This window comes from Amphibalanus amphitrite, unplaced genomic scaffold (genome assembly GCF_019059575.1).
Source record: "Amphibalanus amphitrite isolate SeventyFive unplaced genomic scaffold, NRLGWU_Aamphi_draft 000468F_arrow, whole genome shotgun sequence".
Lineage (NCBI taxonomy): Eukaryota > Metazoa > Arthropoda > Thecostraca > Balanomorpha > Balanidae > Amphibalanus > Amphibalanus amphitrite.
This window is the reverse complement of record NW_024881962.1, coordinates 28,487-45,994: the sequence shown is the minus strand read 5'-3', so window position 1 is coordinate 45,994 and position 17,508 is coordinate 28,487. Positions and strand designations below refer to the sequence as shown.

At 47.4% G+C, this 17,508-nt stretch overlaps 1 protein-coding gene across 2 annotated transcripts in view; it reads right to left on the bottom strand.

The window, feature by feature from the left end:
* Positions 1-85: 85 nt before the first annotated feature.
* The window catches only part of LOC122392095 (alpha-1,3-mannosyl-glycoprotein 4-beta-N-acetylglucosaminyltransferase B-like), a 44,274-nt gene continuing 26,851 nt past the window's right edge, over positions 86-17,508 (bottom strand). For both annotated transcript variants that reach the window (XM_043386606.1, XM_043386607.1), the window contains 8 exons: positions 17,091-17,182; positions 13,426-13,556; positions 12,263-12,370; positions 4,001-4,099; positions 3,556-3,650; positions 1,837-1,973; positions 1,380-1,495; positions 86-1,100 (listed from right to left, as the gene is read on the bottom strand). In XM_043386606.1, coding sequence (XP_043242541.1) covers positions 1,080-1,100; positions 1,380-1,495; positions 1,837-1,973; positions 3,556-3,650; positions 4,001-4,099; positions 12,263-12,370; positions 13,426-13,556; positions 17,091-17,182 — 799 coding nt within the window. In that variant the 3' untranslated portion in view covers positions 86-1,079. The remainder of the gene's footprint in view (positions 1,101-1,379; positions 1,496-1,836; positions 1,974-3,555; positions 3,651-4,000; positions 4,100-12,262; positions 12,371-13,425; positions 13,557-17,090; positions 17,183-17,508) is intronic.

Here is a 17,508-nt window from a genome sequence, read left to right as displayed (position 1 = left end):
TTGAACTATACTTAAAAAAAACCTTCATCGCCCACAGCTTCTCAGCAAATTCCGAGTCCTCTCCTGCAGTTCATCACCTTCACGCGACAGTAACAAGAACTGGGCAGCTGTATTCGAGGCACATACGGGTGGCGTGAGCCGGGCCTACCTCCCCCTGGACGAGACACCCCTGGACACTATGGCACTCGGCGGAACCGACGCTAACGCCACCAGACAACCAACTACGCGCACCACTCCAACACGCAACAACCATCGTAATTGTTAGCCTCATACAGCGCAGCAACACCCAACAGCAGCTGCACCTTTCACATCCTCGCGTCACTAAGTACGAAGGAAAGACTCGCGCGCCGCACCGTAGGAATGATTTCGCTGTTGGCTTTGCTGCGGGACACTGAGGAATGATTGGATCAAGACAGCGGCAGTATCCTGCCACCACAGACGCCCAACACACCTACCGGCCGCAACAGGCAGGCACAGTCACACGTAAGCTCTCAGACATTCGCGGAAACTCGGACCCCAGACAACAGACGCGCAGCTTCGTTTTGGTGAGACGGTTATTGTCGCACTGACGTACACTGGCTTTTATAAAGCGGCTCACGAATAGACAGCGCCTCCATTAAGCGGATCTAGCTACGTAAAAACGCACCACCTTTCACTCATGTCAACGGCGAGATAAAAGTAAACAGGCGGATGGAACAACCAATATGCTAATGGTTCCACAAACCATTTATCCATCTCCCATATTATAGAGTCTATTGCAGTCTTAAATACTTCGTACTGTTAACCAACGACTAGTTAGAACGTTTCCAATAAACTGGCGAACACTCAACAACGCGCGCGGGTGTGTGGCCGGTACGTATTCTCTCACCGCAGGTACTGAACTGCCCCCACCCGTCCCGTCTATAGGCACGTGTATTCACTGGGCTCGCCGGGACGGCCCTTGGACGCAGTCACTATCACTGGTTCCGCACCGTCCCCGATACCGTCACTGCCGCGCGAGGCACTGTTCGAGCGGCGCGGCGCGGGGCGGCTGGCGCAGTTGAGCAGAGGGTTGGCGGCTCCGCCGAGCTCCAGCGTCACTAGCTCCTCTTCAGGTGAATCTGCCGATATGGAACGGCTCATTGAAAGGGGATAGTACAGCCGCAGCAGAAGCCTAGACCAGCGACCACGCCGTCTCGACCAATCCGATGGCTGGACAAACTACTTACAGTGCTAAAATGGCACATGATACAATGCATCAATAAAGAAGAGGGTAAATTCTACGTAGGTATTTGCTATGGAATGCGAGAAATGCGACATATTTAGGATTAATGCACTGACTTCACTGAGGGACAGTTCTTTTAGCTGGCTGTCTCAGACAAAGCCATTTTTACACTCACCTCACTAAGTATGACCCAGTTGTCGCTCTCTGCCTGGACGGCGAGCCTCAGAGAGCGGATCGGCCCCCACGTGGGATCCAGCGAGCCGGCCGCCACCCCCTGGTCGTCAAACTGACCTGAAAGGACACCGGATACGGCGCCGGTGAGCGGGCGGGTCATATTCCGAGGGAGATCGGTGTGCTTTACTGCGACTCACAGAGCGGGCGTGGAGTTTACTGCCTACAGCTGCCGGGCCAGTCAGCTCTGAGTTGGAGCATTCGTGAGTTGAAAGTGGTTACGAGGGATGCTAGTACAGGATTCGTTACTTAGTAATTGAAATGTGAGCGACATGCAGTGCAGAGGCAATGATAGCGAGACCAGTGCTAGGTGGGGTGGATTCATAGCGTGGGGTTTAAGATTAGCCTTCGGTCACTAAACTAATTCGGTGATAAGTTATCTACACGTAGATATGACTTACCAATTATTGCGTATCCGTCTGAAGTAGTTTTGTACCGCTTAAGTAGCTCGTGGTCGGCTAACGCCGGCACAATCTCAACAGTGGTGTTGTAGAAGCGATCAGAGGGGTGCTCCACATTGCCACTCTGAAACATGAAGCTGAAACGGAGTTCAGGGAGGGTCAGATTCATTCACAGTCCATGAACAAGTCAATATACTGACGGATAAAAGTCAACAACTTCACTGATGTTTCCCGCGCTTGTTAATTAACCCGCGCCCCACTGGGGGGGGGGGGCTATTTATAGCCCCCCCTCCCGTTTTTCTGCAATAACTTCCAAACCGCTTGACGTATCGACGCCAAACTTTCAGTACCTTCGGCTGCATCAATTCGACACCTTGTGTCAAAATTTGAACTTCGTAGCTACCATAGGTCGGCCGGAAATGACGTCAGAGTGACATCATGTTCGTCCGATTTCGACGCAAAACATTGAACCACGGCAATCGCTCAAGAGCTCAGTTTTTAAGCTAGATCCAATTTCTTTGCATGAAAGGATTCAGAATTGACCGCGCTATCAAACTGCTATCTCGGATTTTCAAAATTTTGAAAATTTCGAAAACTTTATATAATAATATTCAAAATTTATATTTTTATATTTTTTTCAAAAAGTTTTTGACTTTTCGAAAAAACCGGAATATATGTGACAGAACGCATGATTATGACTAACTCTAGCAAGTTTTAGCTAAATATCTTCAAAAATGGCCAAGTTATACGCATTATTGCAAAAAATTCACAATTATTAATTTTTCAAATCACTTTTTCAGAACGTATTTGACATCGTACACCAATATAAATGGCACCATCGTGTTCCTGAGCTCAAACTGCATCCAATAGACACCTTTTTTGTTGAAAAATTTTAACTTCAAAATTTGACCTTTTTTGACCTGAAAGTGACCTGACCTAAGCTAAATTCGACTCAAAATGACCTCGAATGACACAGACGACATCAAATTCGAAATCTATGGCCTAAATGGACCATAAAACATGTGTCACGTGACCGACGCATGATATAATATTTTCGTGACCTGTGATGACCTGACCCTGACCTGAAAATCAAAGTACAAGTTTGGTACCCTCAAGGTATCTAGAGCATCTGTTCACGAGTGTGGAAACCAAAAATGAGCCTGACCTGACTTGTAAGACGGCGGCCAGAGCCCAAAATGTGAACAAGCCAAAGTGCTAATAATTTTTACTTTGACCTGACCTGTGACGTCATCGGTGACCTCGAGGTCAATGAAATTAGGTTTCGCTCGACAGTTTTTCCGGGGCTATCAGACGCCGTTTGAATTTTGACGATCGGCCCAGTAGTTTCGGAGTTAGGAGGGGGGGCTATGAATAGCCCCCCCCCCCCCCCAGTAGGGCGTGTTATACACAGACCCCAGTGGGGCGCGGGTTAAGGCAATACAAGTCGCTTCAATACAATTCAAGTCGCTTAATAAGGCAATACAAGTCGCTTCAATTATTCAATATGAGTCAAGTCGCTTGATAAGGCAATACAAGTCGCTTCAATACAAGTCAAGTCGCTTGATAAGGCAATACAAGGCAATACACACCTGACCAGTAAGCTTCACAAGGAAAAACACAATTGGTAAACGCATGTATCAAACATCAAGCACATTTTCTCCGCCCTATCCCGACCCCACCGGCAGAGTGTTTTCAGCGCAATCTGACGGCGCTACCTACCCGGTGAGTGTAACCGGCGGCGTGAGGTGAAACTCCAGGTGGTCCCCGGGCTGCGGTAACAGTCCCCAGAAGTACGTCTCTCCCCGGTACGCCCTCTGTGCGCCGAGAGAGGGGCAGGGGTGAGCAATAGGCTATCTCGGGGGAGGGAAGACTCAGAGGGAAGACGACTTTAGCTGAGAGCTAGGTTCTTAAATCGGGTCCGTAATATCTATAGGACGTATTTAAGAACCTTCCATAAATAGACAATTGGAGTAGCAACTAGTATTTAATAGGTAACGGAATTACATAGTCGTATCCAAGGTGTTTAAAACTGTCCCTACTATCCCGAGCGATGCACGACGGGCGATGAACACTCCAATCTTTCCCAAGTGATCACGTTTCACAACACTACCTCCAGAGTTTTTTGGTAAGTACCTTTTTATTCCGTCCATGTGCTCCCACTTACCTCCAGAGTATACTGCTTGTGTGGCTTTATGTCACAGACCACCCTGGCCGGCGGGTTGCTATGCGCCTTGAACATCTTCACCTTTCCAAACTGCTTGTCCTGTCGATACAAAATCAGATGTCATGTGCCAATCACTTAACCCGCGCCCCGCTGGGGGGGGGGCAGAATCTGCCCCCCTCCCGTTTTTCGCCAATAACTTCTAAACGCGTTACGCCAGCGACGTCAAACTTTCAGTACCTTATCATACATCAATTTGACACATTCCCTGAAAATTTGAGCGAAATTCGTCGGAAAATTTTTGAGAAATTGACGTTTTAGTGACGTCATGTTCGCCATTTTCGCCTCAAAAACGGCAAAATTTCAAACGCCGCTAACATCTTCAGTTTTAAAGGAATCAAGACGTAACAAAAAAGGTTATACGTGATTCTACTTTGTCTATCAAATGGCTATCTCGGTTTTTTGAAAATTTTGAATTTTGGCCAAATTTTTTTCCAAAAAACTGACTTTTTTGGGAAAATATTTATAAAATCCAAAATTTTGAGTTTATCGAAAAAACCGGAATATATGTCAAAGAAGTGGTCTATGTGCACCTACATACCAATTTTTAGAAGAATCGGTTCAAAAATGTGGAAGTTATTCAAAATTTTATGACGTCATGACACACAAAAAAAAATGAAAAATGATTTTTTTGGAAGTTCTAGACCTCGTACAGAAACAAAAATACCACCATTCGATTCGCCGTGAAAAACTGCATCGGATAGACACCTTTTTAGGCCTTAACAACCAACTTCAAAATTTGACCTCACTTGACCTGACCTTGACCTGACCTCGACCTGAAATTCATCCAGAGGTGGTCCATATCACTTATTGAGTGTGCCTATTGAATTCCATGAGTAAAATGACCCATAAAACATGTGTCGCACATGCCCTTTTCTATATTTTGTTTTTGGTGACCTGACCTGACCTGACCTGACCTTGACCTTGACCTTTGAATGACATTGTGTGCAACGAATATTGTCTTGGTAGTCTAAGAACACGTTTTGGGCAATCAGTCTCAGCCCATTCTTCGGCAACTACGGTGCAAGGCCGATACTGTAGAAACTTGCATTTTGTACCCTTGACCTGACCTTGACCTGACCTCTGACCTACTTAAGCAAAAAAATTTGGGCTCTTAAGATCCGCCTTGTTGAGAGCTTTCGATTGCCGTTTTCCCCGTCTTTCTACGACCATCGGTTCGGAAGTTAGACAGGGGGGGGCAGAATCTGCCCCCCCCCCCCCCCAGCAGGGCGCGTATGGCTGAATAGCCCAGCGGGGCGCGGGTTAACCCTCGCCAGCCGGGGGGGGGCGCCCCCCAGGTTTTTTTTCGTTATAGCTCCGCACACGCTGGCGATAGAGAGCTGAAACTTGGCATACCTGACCTTTGATTCAAGCCAGATCTTTTGACACCAACCGCATTTTCGGGTCAGGTCAGGTCACGGACCTATGGCGTCATAAGTGAACCTCTGCACGACCTCCAGATGTGGCAACTGCGCAACGCCCTCACTGCCAGAGGAGCTTTCACAGGGAAATGAAACTTTCAGGATCTAGTATCCATTACGAGTCTCACAACTTGTATATCTCGGATTTTTCCTAAAGGTCATATGAGGTCAGGTCATTTTCGTGACCTCACCATTATAAGTCAATGGGGAAAAATGAAAACTGCTATTCTGGCATCGGGAACGACCTCCAACTATCTCAAGCACACAGAATCGTGATTTGATGCACTCCTTGCTTCCAAGGTTAGATGCCTCACTTTTGCCTTGTTGACCTTGCGTGACGTCATTTATGACGTCATCAAGGTCATATTAGTTTTTCGTCAATAACTCCCGAGCAAATTGAGCCAGCTATGTGGAAAAGCCACCAATGGACTCAGGAAGACCTGCCGAATCGAATGATATGCGACATGACCTCTTTCGACCAACTTCGTGACCTGGGGGTGCTGACCTGACCGTGACCTGAGGTAAACACCCTAAGTTGACCTGATCCGAACAAAAAAGTATATCATTCGACGCGCCTGAGCGAGGCGAACACGATGCTGCCAAAATCGCGTCTCTGTGGCCGTTTTTGCGAAGTTATTCACCAAAAACTGAACCGTACCTTGGCGCACTTGACCTGACCTCAGAGGTCACCGGTTGACCTAGGACCTTAAAATCGGGTACCAATCTCTGCGTCTCGTAACGGCGCACACGCTCGCTTTTTTCCGCGACGCGTTAGCTCCACCAGGGGCGAAACGGCGAGGGGGTCGTACCCCCCCCGGCCGGCGCGTATGTAGAAAACCAATAGGTCCGGCGAGGGTTAACCCCGACAAAAATACCCAGCACACTGAGTGAAGGAAACCTCCCATCGGGCACTAGGACACTTAAAAGCTATAAAGCGTGAGCATGTGAGCCGGCAATTCGGCCGGCGCGGCAGCAGCTCGTTTAAATGTAACCCTGACATCCACCAACGGCAGCTATTGAGTGGCACGTCCAGTGCGCAGCGACACCCGTGCGCGGGCGTTTTGGAATACCGCCTTGGGAATACCTAAAACACGGCACGGTCGGCACGGCGTGGCTCGGTAGTCGGTATGGCAAGGTGTACAAGGCCCTCGAACCCGCTGTGCAAGGCTTGCCATTAGGTCATTGGAGCGACGCTGAAAGACGTGGAACCATGTATGCACAAGAAGCTATGCATATAAAAAGTGAGTCAGCAGCATACCTATTCAAATCGATAGGCAAATGTCCACGCAGCAGTAAAATCGATGGGCAAATGTCCACGCAGCAGCATATAGGTTGACAAGTTGGTGTCATCTAATGTGAGTAAGTAGGGCCGTGGTAGCACTAAGTTCACGCATTACGGCTTAGAATACACCTTAGTAGCGACCACACACTTAATTTGCTGGTCGTTACCAGAGTTGTGCATAATTAAAGCTAAAAAGGCGTCACTCAAATCGTCAATTTTGGCGTGCCTTGCTTTTCAAACATGGCGCAAATTGTGGTCGAAATGAGGTATAAGTGGTTACGCTAAGCCACCGCATATGTAAGTCTGTCGGTGTGAAAGCGTTTTAAGCATATCAGCAACGAACAGCACGGCTTTGAATAAAATGGTGCGCATTCGGTAAGTTCAGTCATCGGTAACCAGCTTCCTTCATATCCCTGGCATTTTCTTTTGAGCCATTCTTCACAATTCAGCAGGCTGATGGCGAAAATACATCAGATTGACAATATAATCTGGATATTCTGGATAAGTTCTTCTTTTTATACACAGGTTTAAGGTCAACCTTTTCATGCCACAGAAAGGGACGTTAATATCCACAATTTTGATACAAGTTTGGCATGAACATGGGGAGCATGGTCCCGTGACCTCTCTGCTCTTCATTCGTCGGTGAATACCAACCGGCCAGCAATAATTCGAGTGCGACAGTTTCATCAGTTACTGACCGAGCTGCTTACCAGCCACGCGTCTCTGGTTACCATGACAACCAATCAAAAACAGTTGACGTTATACAGGGATCGAGAACCATTGGATTACAATGTTGCCGGTATCCAGTGTCAGTGATGGTCGCGTTGCTTGGCAACACAACTAGCAACAGCCTTTGTGCTGAATATAAAACCGCAAACCAATCAGAAGTACGCGTTCATAAAAATAGGTAACACACAGCAATGCGGTCAAACATCACTCTGAGACAATATGTGAGTAGAATATCAAAACTACACGTTCGGGGCCAGCAGTCAGTCGACCTTATCATGGAACGTTAAAGCTGAAGGTGAACGAGTTATGTGCAGTAAAAAATACAGCTTTCTCTTCTGTGCAGAAATATAATATCATTTTGTGAGGAATATGAGTGCAAAGGTGCACAGAAACAGAGCCACCCTTACGACTACTTGAGTGTGCACTCAGTTTCACTCAGTTTTTGAAGACACACAAGTCACCACACCGTTCATCATACGTGGGTCATCGCAAGGACCGATATTTGGACCACCTCGCACGTCATCACACAGCATTCAGAGCGTGAGCAGGCGAATCATCACAAAGCAGCACACAGCAAAAGCAAGCCAGACAGGAGGGACCGCACCGTTTCTCGGGCGCGGGACCTGCGCTGGAGCATTCTGAGGTGGAGCAGCTGTTCGGAGGCGGACAGCGGCGGCGGCGCGGCCGGACCCGACCGGTCCTGGGGTCACGCCGGGTCAGCGGGTCACCAGCGGTCAGCCAAGCGGTATGAGGCAGAGACTAGGACCGGCAGTTGTTATATACACAGCTACCAAGCTAAGCTGGAACGGTTCACAGCTTATAACGTGCATGGATGTATTTTCAGGGGCTCTGCACAGCCGCGTGCCTGAGCGCGTGCCCTATGTAGCGTTAAGTTGTTCGATCACTATATTAGTAAACAGTTATTCATTCAACTGGCTATTGCATAGGTTAGGCGGAGAACATTAACAATTAAAGGTAGTGTGCCACCTTTGAAAGATTTCCCATTTTATTTTTCCTAGGATAAGAAGCTTCTGTTTTTACCTAATATCGCAAAAAAAATCAAAAATGGGCCTGGAATAGTGCCTTTTTCGCCTAAAAGTTTTTCGGTTTTTAGATATGTATAACAACTGTAGTGGGCTCACCTGCAAACAGGCGTCGGGCAACAATCGCGAATGCGGCGCACTTGTGACAATAAGCAAAGGTCATTATAGTGTTACGACCATACGACGTACGGGAATGAGTTATCAGCTGTCTAATCGTAGACAACACAATGTCGAGCCTTAAACTGTAAGCCCGTATTGGTATTGTTTCTTTTATTTGGCTGTCGAACATTATTTATGGTTTGAAATATGATTTTATGTAAAATAATTGATATGAAAAAGCCGTCTTATAAGTTATGACCCCATTTCACCACACGCAAGTGGCAGAAATGACAATGATCAGCTGACGCATTTTTCTTGGCCGAAGTCAGAGCGCGCGGCCCGACGCACCACGCGTATTTGGAAATTCCGACCTCGACGAGCATCAGAAGCCACCTAACAGGCGTGTTCGAAACCGCAGGAGATGATGATGAACGGGTTTATCGAAACTTGATTGGATGAGCATATCGGTAATAGCGATTTCAGTGTGTGCATTTATTGTTCATAGTGGTGTGAAATGTGGTTGGGGTACGACCGACAACCCGTCGGGGCGAATTTCGCACTGGGGTACTCAAAATTTGAAGAATTTAAGACGTTTCCATGAGTTTTGAAGGTATGGATAAGTTCTAAAAATCCGGTTCTCCTTATCTGGGCCATTAACTCCATACGGTCCAAGAAAGCTGGCACACTACCTTTAATATTTGTGTTTCACGCGTCCAAAATGCTAAATAAAGGCACCCTGAAGCACAGGGATATAAGAAAACGCACAAAGTTTCCATAACAACAGCATTTCCATAGCACCCAATTAGAAATATTGCACTAACCGTGCGTGCTACAGTAGCTAAAGACCCCCTCAAGAGCAGGAAATCCGTACTTACAAATCCACAGCGGGCCAAGGTGCAGGAATTACCCAAACACGGCGCCACCTAATAAATCATATATGAACGCATTTATTTATTTATTTATTTAGGCTCGTTACAACATCCACGTAGTGGCTTTTACGTTGTAGTGTCAGTATACATGAAAATCATCTCACATCTCGGGCATAGATAAAAAGACAAAAAGAAAAGTAAAATACAAGAACACGATAAGAATATTAAAATACCACGATAACAGCATCTATAAAATGTTGAGGTAAGCTAAATCACCATCCAATAGGTACATGAAATATATGTAAAAGATGACAGTAAATGGAGCGGTACTAAACGACCTAAAAGGCGAACGAACAATGACACCTAAGATATAAACATTGCACAAACTATCACACTAACGCATTCTCTCTGATATTCTTCCTGCACTGCCTAACGGTCGGCGCCTCCCGGACAGCTGGTGGCGCTCCATTCCAGCTAGCCACGGCGCGGTAGGTAAAGAAGCGCCGGGCACGTTCAGTGCGCACCTTGGGTAGCTGGAGCTGCCCAGCTTCAACGGCCCGGGTGCTGCGTGCTGATATGTCTGCGCGGGACTCGACAAGAGTTTTTAGATTTGCGGAATAAGTTCCGTCTTTTAGAATCTTATGAATCGTGAGAATATCCTTTTCCACAATAAGTTTGTCTAACTTTTGCCAATTAAGCTCAGCGAACAACGGTGTGACGTGCACGTTGCGCCGTGATGAGGTAGTGATTTGGGCAGCATGATTCAGCACCTTCTGGACTCGTTTCCGCTGGACATCCCTGCACCCACCCCAAACAGTAAGGCAATACGCTATATGTGGGAAGACCAGAGCCTCAACAATGAACTTTTTAACTGCGGTGGGTAAAGAATGGGAAAATTTCGCCAGCCCTGCCAAAGTTGCGTATGATCTCCGGATCACCATCGAGACATGGTCCTCCCACTTCAGCTCGGGGTCCAATGTGACGCCTAACACTTTCATCTTGATTGCTGGCCGCACCTGCGCACCAGCAAAGTTCACCATAATGTCGCCACCAATGCCTTGTTTTGGCATGCCAAAAAGTATCATTTCGGTTTTAGCCGGATTAATTTTAAGTCCGTTTTGGTCATACCAGTTCTGAACGATGGAGAGCATATCCTCCACTTTGTGTTTATGACTATTCATATCGTTTTTGTTGAAACTGTTGAGAAATTGCGAGTCATCGGCATACATTACAATTTTATCGCAAACGACATGGGAAGCGACATCATTAGTGAATAACGAGAACAAGATTGCTCCCAAAGTGCTCCCCTGTACCACGCCATGGGTGACAGGAAGGAGGTGTGACCCCCCTTTTACTATCTGACGCCTACCGTCAAGCCAGTCGGAAAACCAGTGCCCATCCACACCGTGCCAACCTAGTTTATCCATGAGTCTGCCATGCTCGACGCTGTCAAAGGCTTTGGAGATATCGGCCGCAATATTTGACACCACTTTCCCCTTGTCAGTTTCCGATATTATGAATTGGACAGCGTCGAGCATAGCAGACTCCGTGGAGTGACCCCTACGGAAGCCATGTTGCTCCGGACAAATAACATTATGCAATGTAAGATATTCCACCAGTTGATTACATACCACCCGCTCCGCCAGTTTGGACACCGTTGGCAGAACCGACACGGGGCGAAAACAGTTAACATCAGTCGCATCACCTGATTTGAATAGGGGTGTCACTATGGCCAGCTTCCACTCATCCGGCAATGTTCATCGGGCAACGCAGCCCTCGCAAAACAGCCACCTTGGCCTCGGTACGTACCAAATGTACATCGAAGTGGCAGCTGCGGGGCCGGTCCGTCTTCCCCAGGGAATATCGTGCCTACGAGCCCGCCCTGACCACGACACGCGAGCACCCCATCACACTGATGGGCCAGGGACCTAAACCGGCGCTGCCACCCCGCCCCCTGTCAGTCTGCATGCCAGACCACTGTTCTAAGGCCAGGTCACTGCCGTGTGGAGTTCCTAGGGCAGGCTCGGGGAGATGTTGGATCGGGATAAACGCCAAGCTGCAGCTAAAGTTGGCAAACACAGCGAATTTGTCCTCGCGCCCCGTGCCAGCTTCGAGCCAGTCGATACCACGGGATAAATTCAGTGCGACATCATTCTCGAAGGCGCATGTTCTCCAGACTAACTATTGGACTCAATTTCACTTAATTCAAATTGTTGTGATGGTTGCATACATCACGAAACTTGCACGCAAAATAGCGTGAACAAACAGGCTGGCTCTCTGGTTACGCGCTATGACTTGAGGACACTGTGTTCCGTGACCTGATAAGAAGGCGCTTTTTCATCAACAGCGACCTAATTCATCAACGTTAACACGACTTAAGCATACCATAAAGCAGCTAGCGTCGAAACATTCCCTGTCGGGCACGTAACCCCGCTCCATTTTCATCAGCATTGAGCCTGTTCAGTGCTGCTGAGTGCCCGCCTCGGCCGCCTCGACATACTCGGTATCAACACCACGGAATGGTGCAAAATCACGACAGTAGCTGGTCACTGACCTATACCACTCCCTCGTAACCTTGCGACTTAGCCTCGTTGCTGGTGCGCCCTGTCACTACAAATCATCATCATTATCATCAGCATCCGTGACTTTACCGTGTTACACAAATACCGGATAGGACAGCAGGCGCACCAGAAGCCAGGACGGACCCATAGTACAGCGGAGCCATGCATCGGAGAGTTAGTCGCGAATGTCTGCGTACGTACCTTTAGCTTCTGCACCTTGCCCTTGAGCGACGAGTGGGTACCAATGTGCTGGAACAGCGACGGTTTGTAATGCAGCCAAACCTTGTCCTTTTCCTCCTTACATTTCTTCTGTAAAACAAAACCGTAAACACATCAGTTTGCATTCACACAACAGCTTAAAAGAAAGCATGGATGCCTCGTATCAAGGCGCTTGATAGCCTACGAGCTCAAGCGCAAGCATCCGAAAAATCCAACAACACACAAGCCACAATGCCATCAGCCTTTTTCAATGAAGCCCGCCAAGCCATCGCGATGCCACACATTCAGGATTGTTATTTATCGGCCTCAACAACTACCATAAACAAATGCAATTGCTGGCGGTCACAGACATATAAGAAATTAATGTCCCCATTCGTGCCAGCGGTCAGTGACGACACTGCTATTTGCGCGACCATCGAATGGCTGTCCGACCGCCCCACGCTTTCATACGTCGCTCAGTAGAAGAGGCGTTATGAATACATAACGCGGGTCCATTTACCGACAGCGATCGCTCGTCGACCATAGTTTTGTTATGAGGATCATCACACACGATCCGTTCGAATAACGAGGCAGAGGCGGCCGCATGGACAGCCAGGTCGATGGATATTCGGCGGGCCGCCCGACGCGACCAGGGGCCTCAGAGGCCATGGTAGTGGCAGTCTGAACCAGCGCCATACCGCGGGCACGGTCAATAGGGCGAGGCTATTCTACGGACGACAAACGACCCAGGTCCACGTACTGCAGGACGCGTGTCAGCGAGCTCGGAGCTTGCACAACATGGGGTCATGATGGGGTCATGCGAACTGACGGTTGGCGCGGCAAGTTAGGAATAGCGAAAGGACAGTAATGACTGCCTTTTGCACAGAAGACGATAACTCCCAGTAAAGAAAAATGGACAGTTATATGTCCACACCGCTATACGAACCAGTATAGTCAAAAAGCAATTAAGTGATCAATAACATGCATGCCCACAATTGCGAAACATTCACTAAATCGTGGTGCCAGATGATACCTATTTCCATAGCGTGATGCCAAAGACCTCGCATACTTCCAGCCAGCGTCATGCGGGCAGACACACTTCGCCGAATTACTGAACTGCTACAGTGCAAAACTGGCCAGAGGGGCAACGGCATACGACCACTTACAGCACTTTTGTCGAAGCGGCACACCTTGGTGTGCACGAGGTTAAGCAGCAGCCAGTCTGAGGGCTTGTCGTTGTTGAACATCACCAGAAAATGAATAAGAGGCAACAGGTCCACGGTCTTGAATAGTTTCCCTGAAAAGAAAAGATAAACATTAGGGTGTCGATATCTGAATGGCATGTCTCTACATCTAGCCCAATAGGCCTAGCGGTAGAGATGTAGATGTCGACCGAGCAAAACATCTAAACATCATTTAAGGCGGCCGCACACTGGGCCATTCGGCGGGCGAGATTCCGCAAAAGCGGAATGTCGCGGGCGACATTCCTACAGCGGCTTTCCGCTTGTTCTCAGCAGGACCATTCGGCGGTGCGATTTTCTACTTAGTATTTTCAGGAACTTTATGTGAGATATTTTATGATAAATATAAACGAATGCAAACTAAAAACATTTAAGCAAATACAATATTTGCTTATTTAATGCGATTATGCTATGTTTCTGTACAATAAAGTTTTGAATATCTATTAATTTGACATAATTTCTGGAGGAAGTTGCAAAAAAATAAAGCTCGTGATTAATGTAAACAACCGTGTTTGTCGACAAATGCAAGAAACCTAAAGACAATTGTGGAGAGGCACAAGCAACCTGCTATTAGAATAACCAATGAAGTGTATAAAACAATCTAATATGGGGAAAGAAGTGCCGCTACGATACTTCATCAAGTAAATCTATTTCTCGGCTGCTCCATCAATAGTTGGTGAGTTTTAAGTTCCACAATTTCGGGTGTCCGCGGCGTCGCCGCGGAAAAAGCTGAACCGGTCCAGCTTTTTCCGCAACTCCGCGGCTGTCCGCGCGCATGCGCACTCTACCCGCGGACAGCTGGCTGGCAGCCGGTCGGCTGGTAATTTTGTCGTTTCGGCAGCTGATTCGGCGTCCACGAAAGCGTAATGTCGCTACGGAATTGCGTTTTTGCGGAATGTCGCCCGCCGAATGGCCTAGTGTGCGGCCGCCTTTACCGGTCACATAAAACAGATAAAACTGAGTGATTCGCCATGCTACGCATTATCGGCGCGTTGCTTCACCTTAATTGCACTGCATCTATATTACTATTTGAGGAGGGTGCGTCTGTCCGTTACCGAGGTCCCGACTTGGTGGTGCTTTGCGTGGACTACAGGCCAGACCGTTGCACCTAGCCCGGTGAAATTTGCACAACTTATAGATCAAGGATGCGCGACGTGCCTTTGAGGGGTCTCAGCTCGATCGGATTGATAGTGAGCGTGTGGCGCGTGCTCAAAAAGTGCAAATTTGCGTCATAGACTTTACATGTATAAATCGGCTTGCAAAATCGGGCGAAAACGGCTAATTTTGGCCGACACGGGTCCGGTCCAGGTGCGATTTCTTGGAGACCAGGGGTCCGATCGGCACTGGGAAAACAGCATCGTGTACAGAATTGAACGGGCTATTGAATGGTGTGCGGTGCAGGGGATGGCACGCGCCACGTGCACCGGGGGAGGGCACTTTTGTTGAAAAAATGCGGTTTTTGAAGGATTTTGGAATTGATTTTATTTTTAGGTGACCGTTAAACGGAGCAAATTGGAACAGCGCCTGTTGGCAAGAGAAATGTACCGCCTCTCATATAAAAATTGTGAAAAGCTGATTGATCCAAATCAAGGTGGTGCAAATCACGGGAGAAAATGGTGTTTGTCAATTTTGTGTCACTGTATTAATCACACGGGTTTTGCTCCATGATCTGATATCTCTGGCAATTAAAAATGGCACCGTTGGAAAGAGCATTCAATTCTGTCCAATATTCACTCTTCATTTTTGCATGACGGGCAACAGTATTCTTAAAAATGTAAATGTTCCAAACCATTACATTGCCATTTTTAGCGAAATTCATCGATGGCCATACCCTGCGATGGCCCTCAAAAGATTTCACGCCAGTTTTCGAATCATTCTAAAGTAGAACGCATGATAATACGACACGGGCACCTCGATGCGATGTATCTTTTTGTTTTCTTACAAAATGCTTGGCCGTCAAAAAGCAATCGAACGAAGTGGATACCAACCAAATCGACACAGACGAACCCAATACCCACAGGTCAAAAATCCCCCCTTCGCGTTGCGGAGCACGCGGGTAACCCTTATCTATTCTATTCAATGAGCCCTTGCTAGTTCATTTGTATTTACAGGCGCACCTACTATTGTCTTTTTCACCTACTACTAAGCCACCATTACTTCTGCAATACTTCTGCACTTCTCAATTACAACTCAATTACCTAGTTAACAATACTTTGTGAATGACCTTCCCTTGAAATTGTATGTTAGGTATGATATATTTTACAAAAAGTCAAATACAGAAATGATGAGTTTTCGATCACGGATCTTTGTCAAATCACATTCAAACTTCATAATTCAAAAATTATTTGGATCAATCTATGGTAAAATACATGTCCTACCTTACATACAATTTCAAGGAGAGGTCATTCACAAAGTATTTTAAAATACAAATGCTCCTTGCACAAGCACTAAGAAGACTAAATTAGTTTACATCTACAAAACGCACCCCTTGTATTTCCGTGTAGCGCCAAATCTATCCGTCAAAACCATCGGCATTGACACATATGGCAGCGTGCCTGCCCCACCTTCAACAGTCACCCCAGTCCCAGCCGCGCCCATCACAGCTCTGACGGCTCTGACAGGAGTGACACGCAGCTCGGTGGTTCACGTGTCAGGCGGTAAACGAACGAAGAGAGAGAGAGAGAGAGAGAGAGAGAGAGAGAGAGAGAAGAGAGAGGAGAGAAGAGAGAGGGAGAGGGAGGGAGAGGGAGAGGGAGAAGGAGGGAGGAGAGAGAGGAGAGGAGAGAGAGAGAGAGAGGGAGGAGAGAGAGAGGGAGAGGGATAGGAGAGAGAGAGAGAGGAGAGAGAGGAGAGGAGAGAAGGGAGGGAGAGGGAGAGGGGAAGGAGGGAGGAAGGCGGAAGCGGATTGAACGGCAGTGGTACGAACAGTCCACATAACAGCGGAGCGGGCACCGGCTTTTCCCGATAGTACGAACTCGTTGGCAATTTGAATGCAAAGCTATAGAGGAAGCTGGATGTGACTTTTTTAACTAACATATTGTTTAACTAATAAAGCAACTGCATCAGGGAGATGGATGGTTGAGAGGATGGATGCAGCAGGAAGAGGAAGAGTGTCAGATCGACTCTCCGTCCGATAACCGAAATACAAATACCATTACAAATGGGATACCGTTTAACACTAGCAGAACATAACAGGTCCAATATTTTCACCATGGAAACAATCATTGGCCATGACGCCAGCCAGTTGAATGATAGCTGGATAGCAATGTATCGCCTTGATTGCGATTGTCACGCGAAGTGGAGTACAGTATTTAACGTCCGACACTCATAAATCAGTCATAGCGAATCAGTCACTGCTTCGGAAGTCAGCCCCCAATAGTGTTAAGAACACAGTTGGAGGTAGCCGATTTCCTAAGGTGTGCCATACAAGCAGCGGTTGCATAACAGCAGTCGTACGGACAAAAAGGCAAAGCAACGCAATAGGGAGCCGAGCCTAGTTAAGTGCAAGACTTAACAGAGTATCGGTCCACTAGTGTCATCCAATTCAAGGCATAGGTAGCTGGAAGCCACCAAGCGAGAGCCAAACTTACCAATAAAACCAAGTTGACAGAAGTCCAGAAGAAGCCAGTCTTTCTTTTCTGAGATCTTTTGAAGAGCGAATTCCTTCATTTTTGTTACATAACTGTGGGGAAAAACATGGTCAGAACATTGCCAAAATGTCAAATAGTAAGCTCCACTCAATCGCATCTAGAATTGTTCAAAATACAAATTGACAGCTAGTATGCGAGTAGGAAAAACATTGAATGAGCTCTATGTATACAAAGCAAGTTTGTTGTGGGCGAGCTTACTCACGCCGACACACTTCACTTAACATCCAGCCTCACCCTCCACTGTCCACAGTCCCCCGCCCACTCACCCGGGTTTGGTCATGACGTCATCCAACCTACCCTCTACAGCTCATGGTCCCAGCTCCTCCCCGCTCACCCAAGTTTGGTCATGACGTCGTCC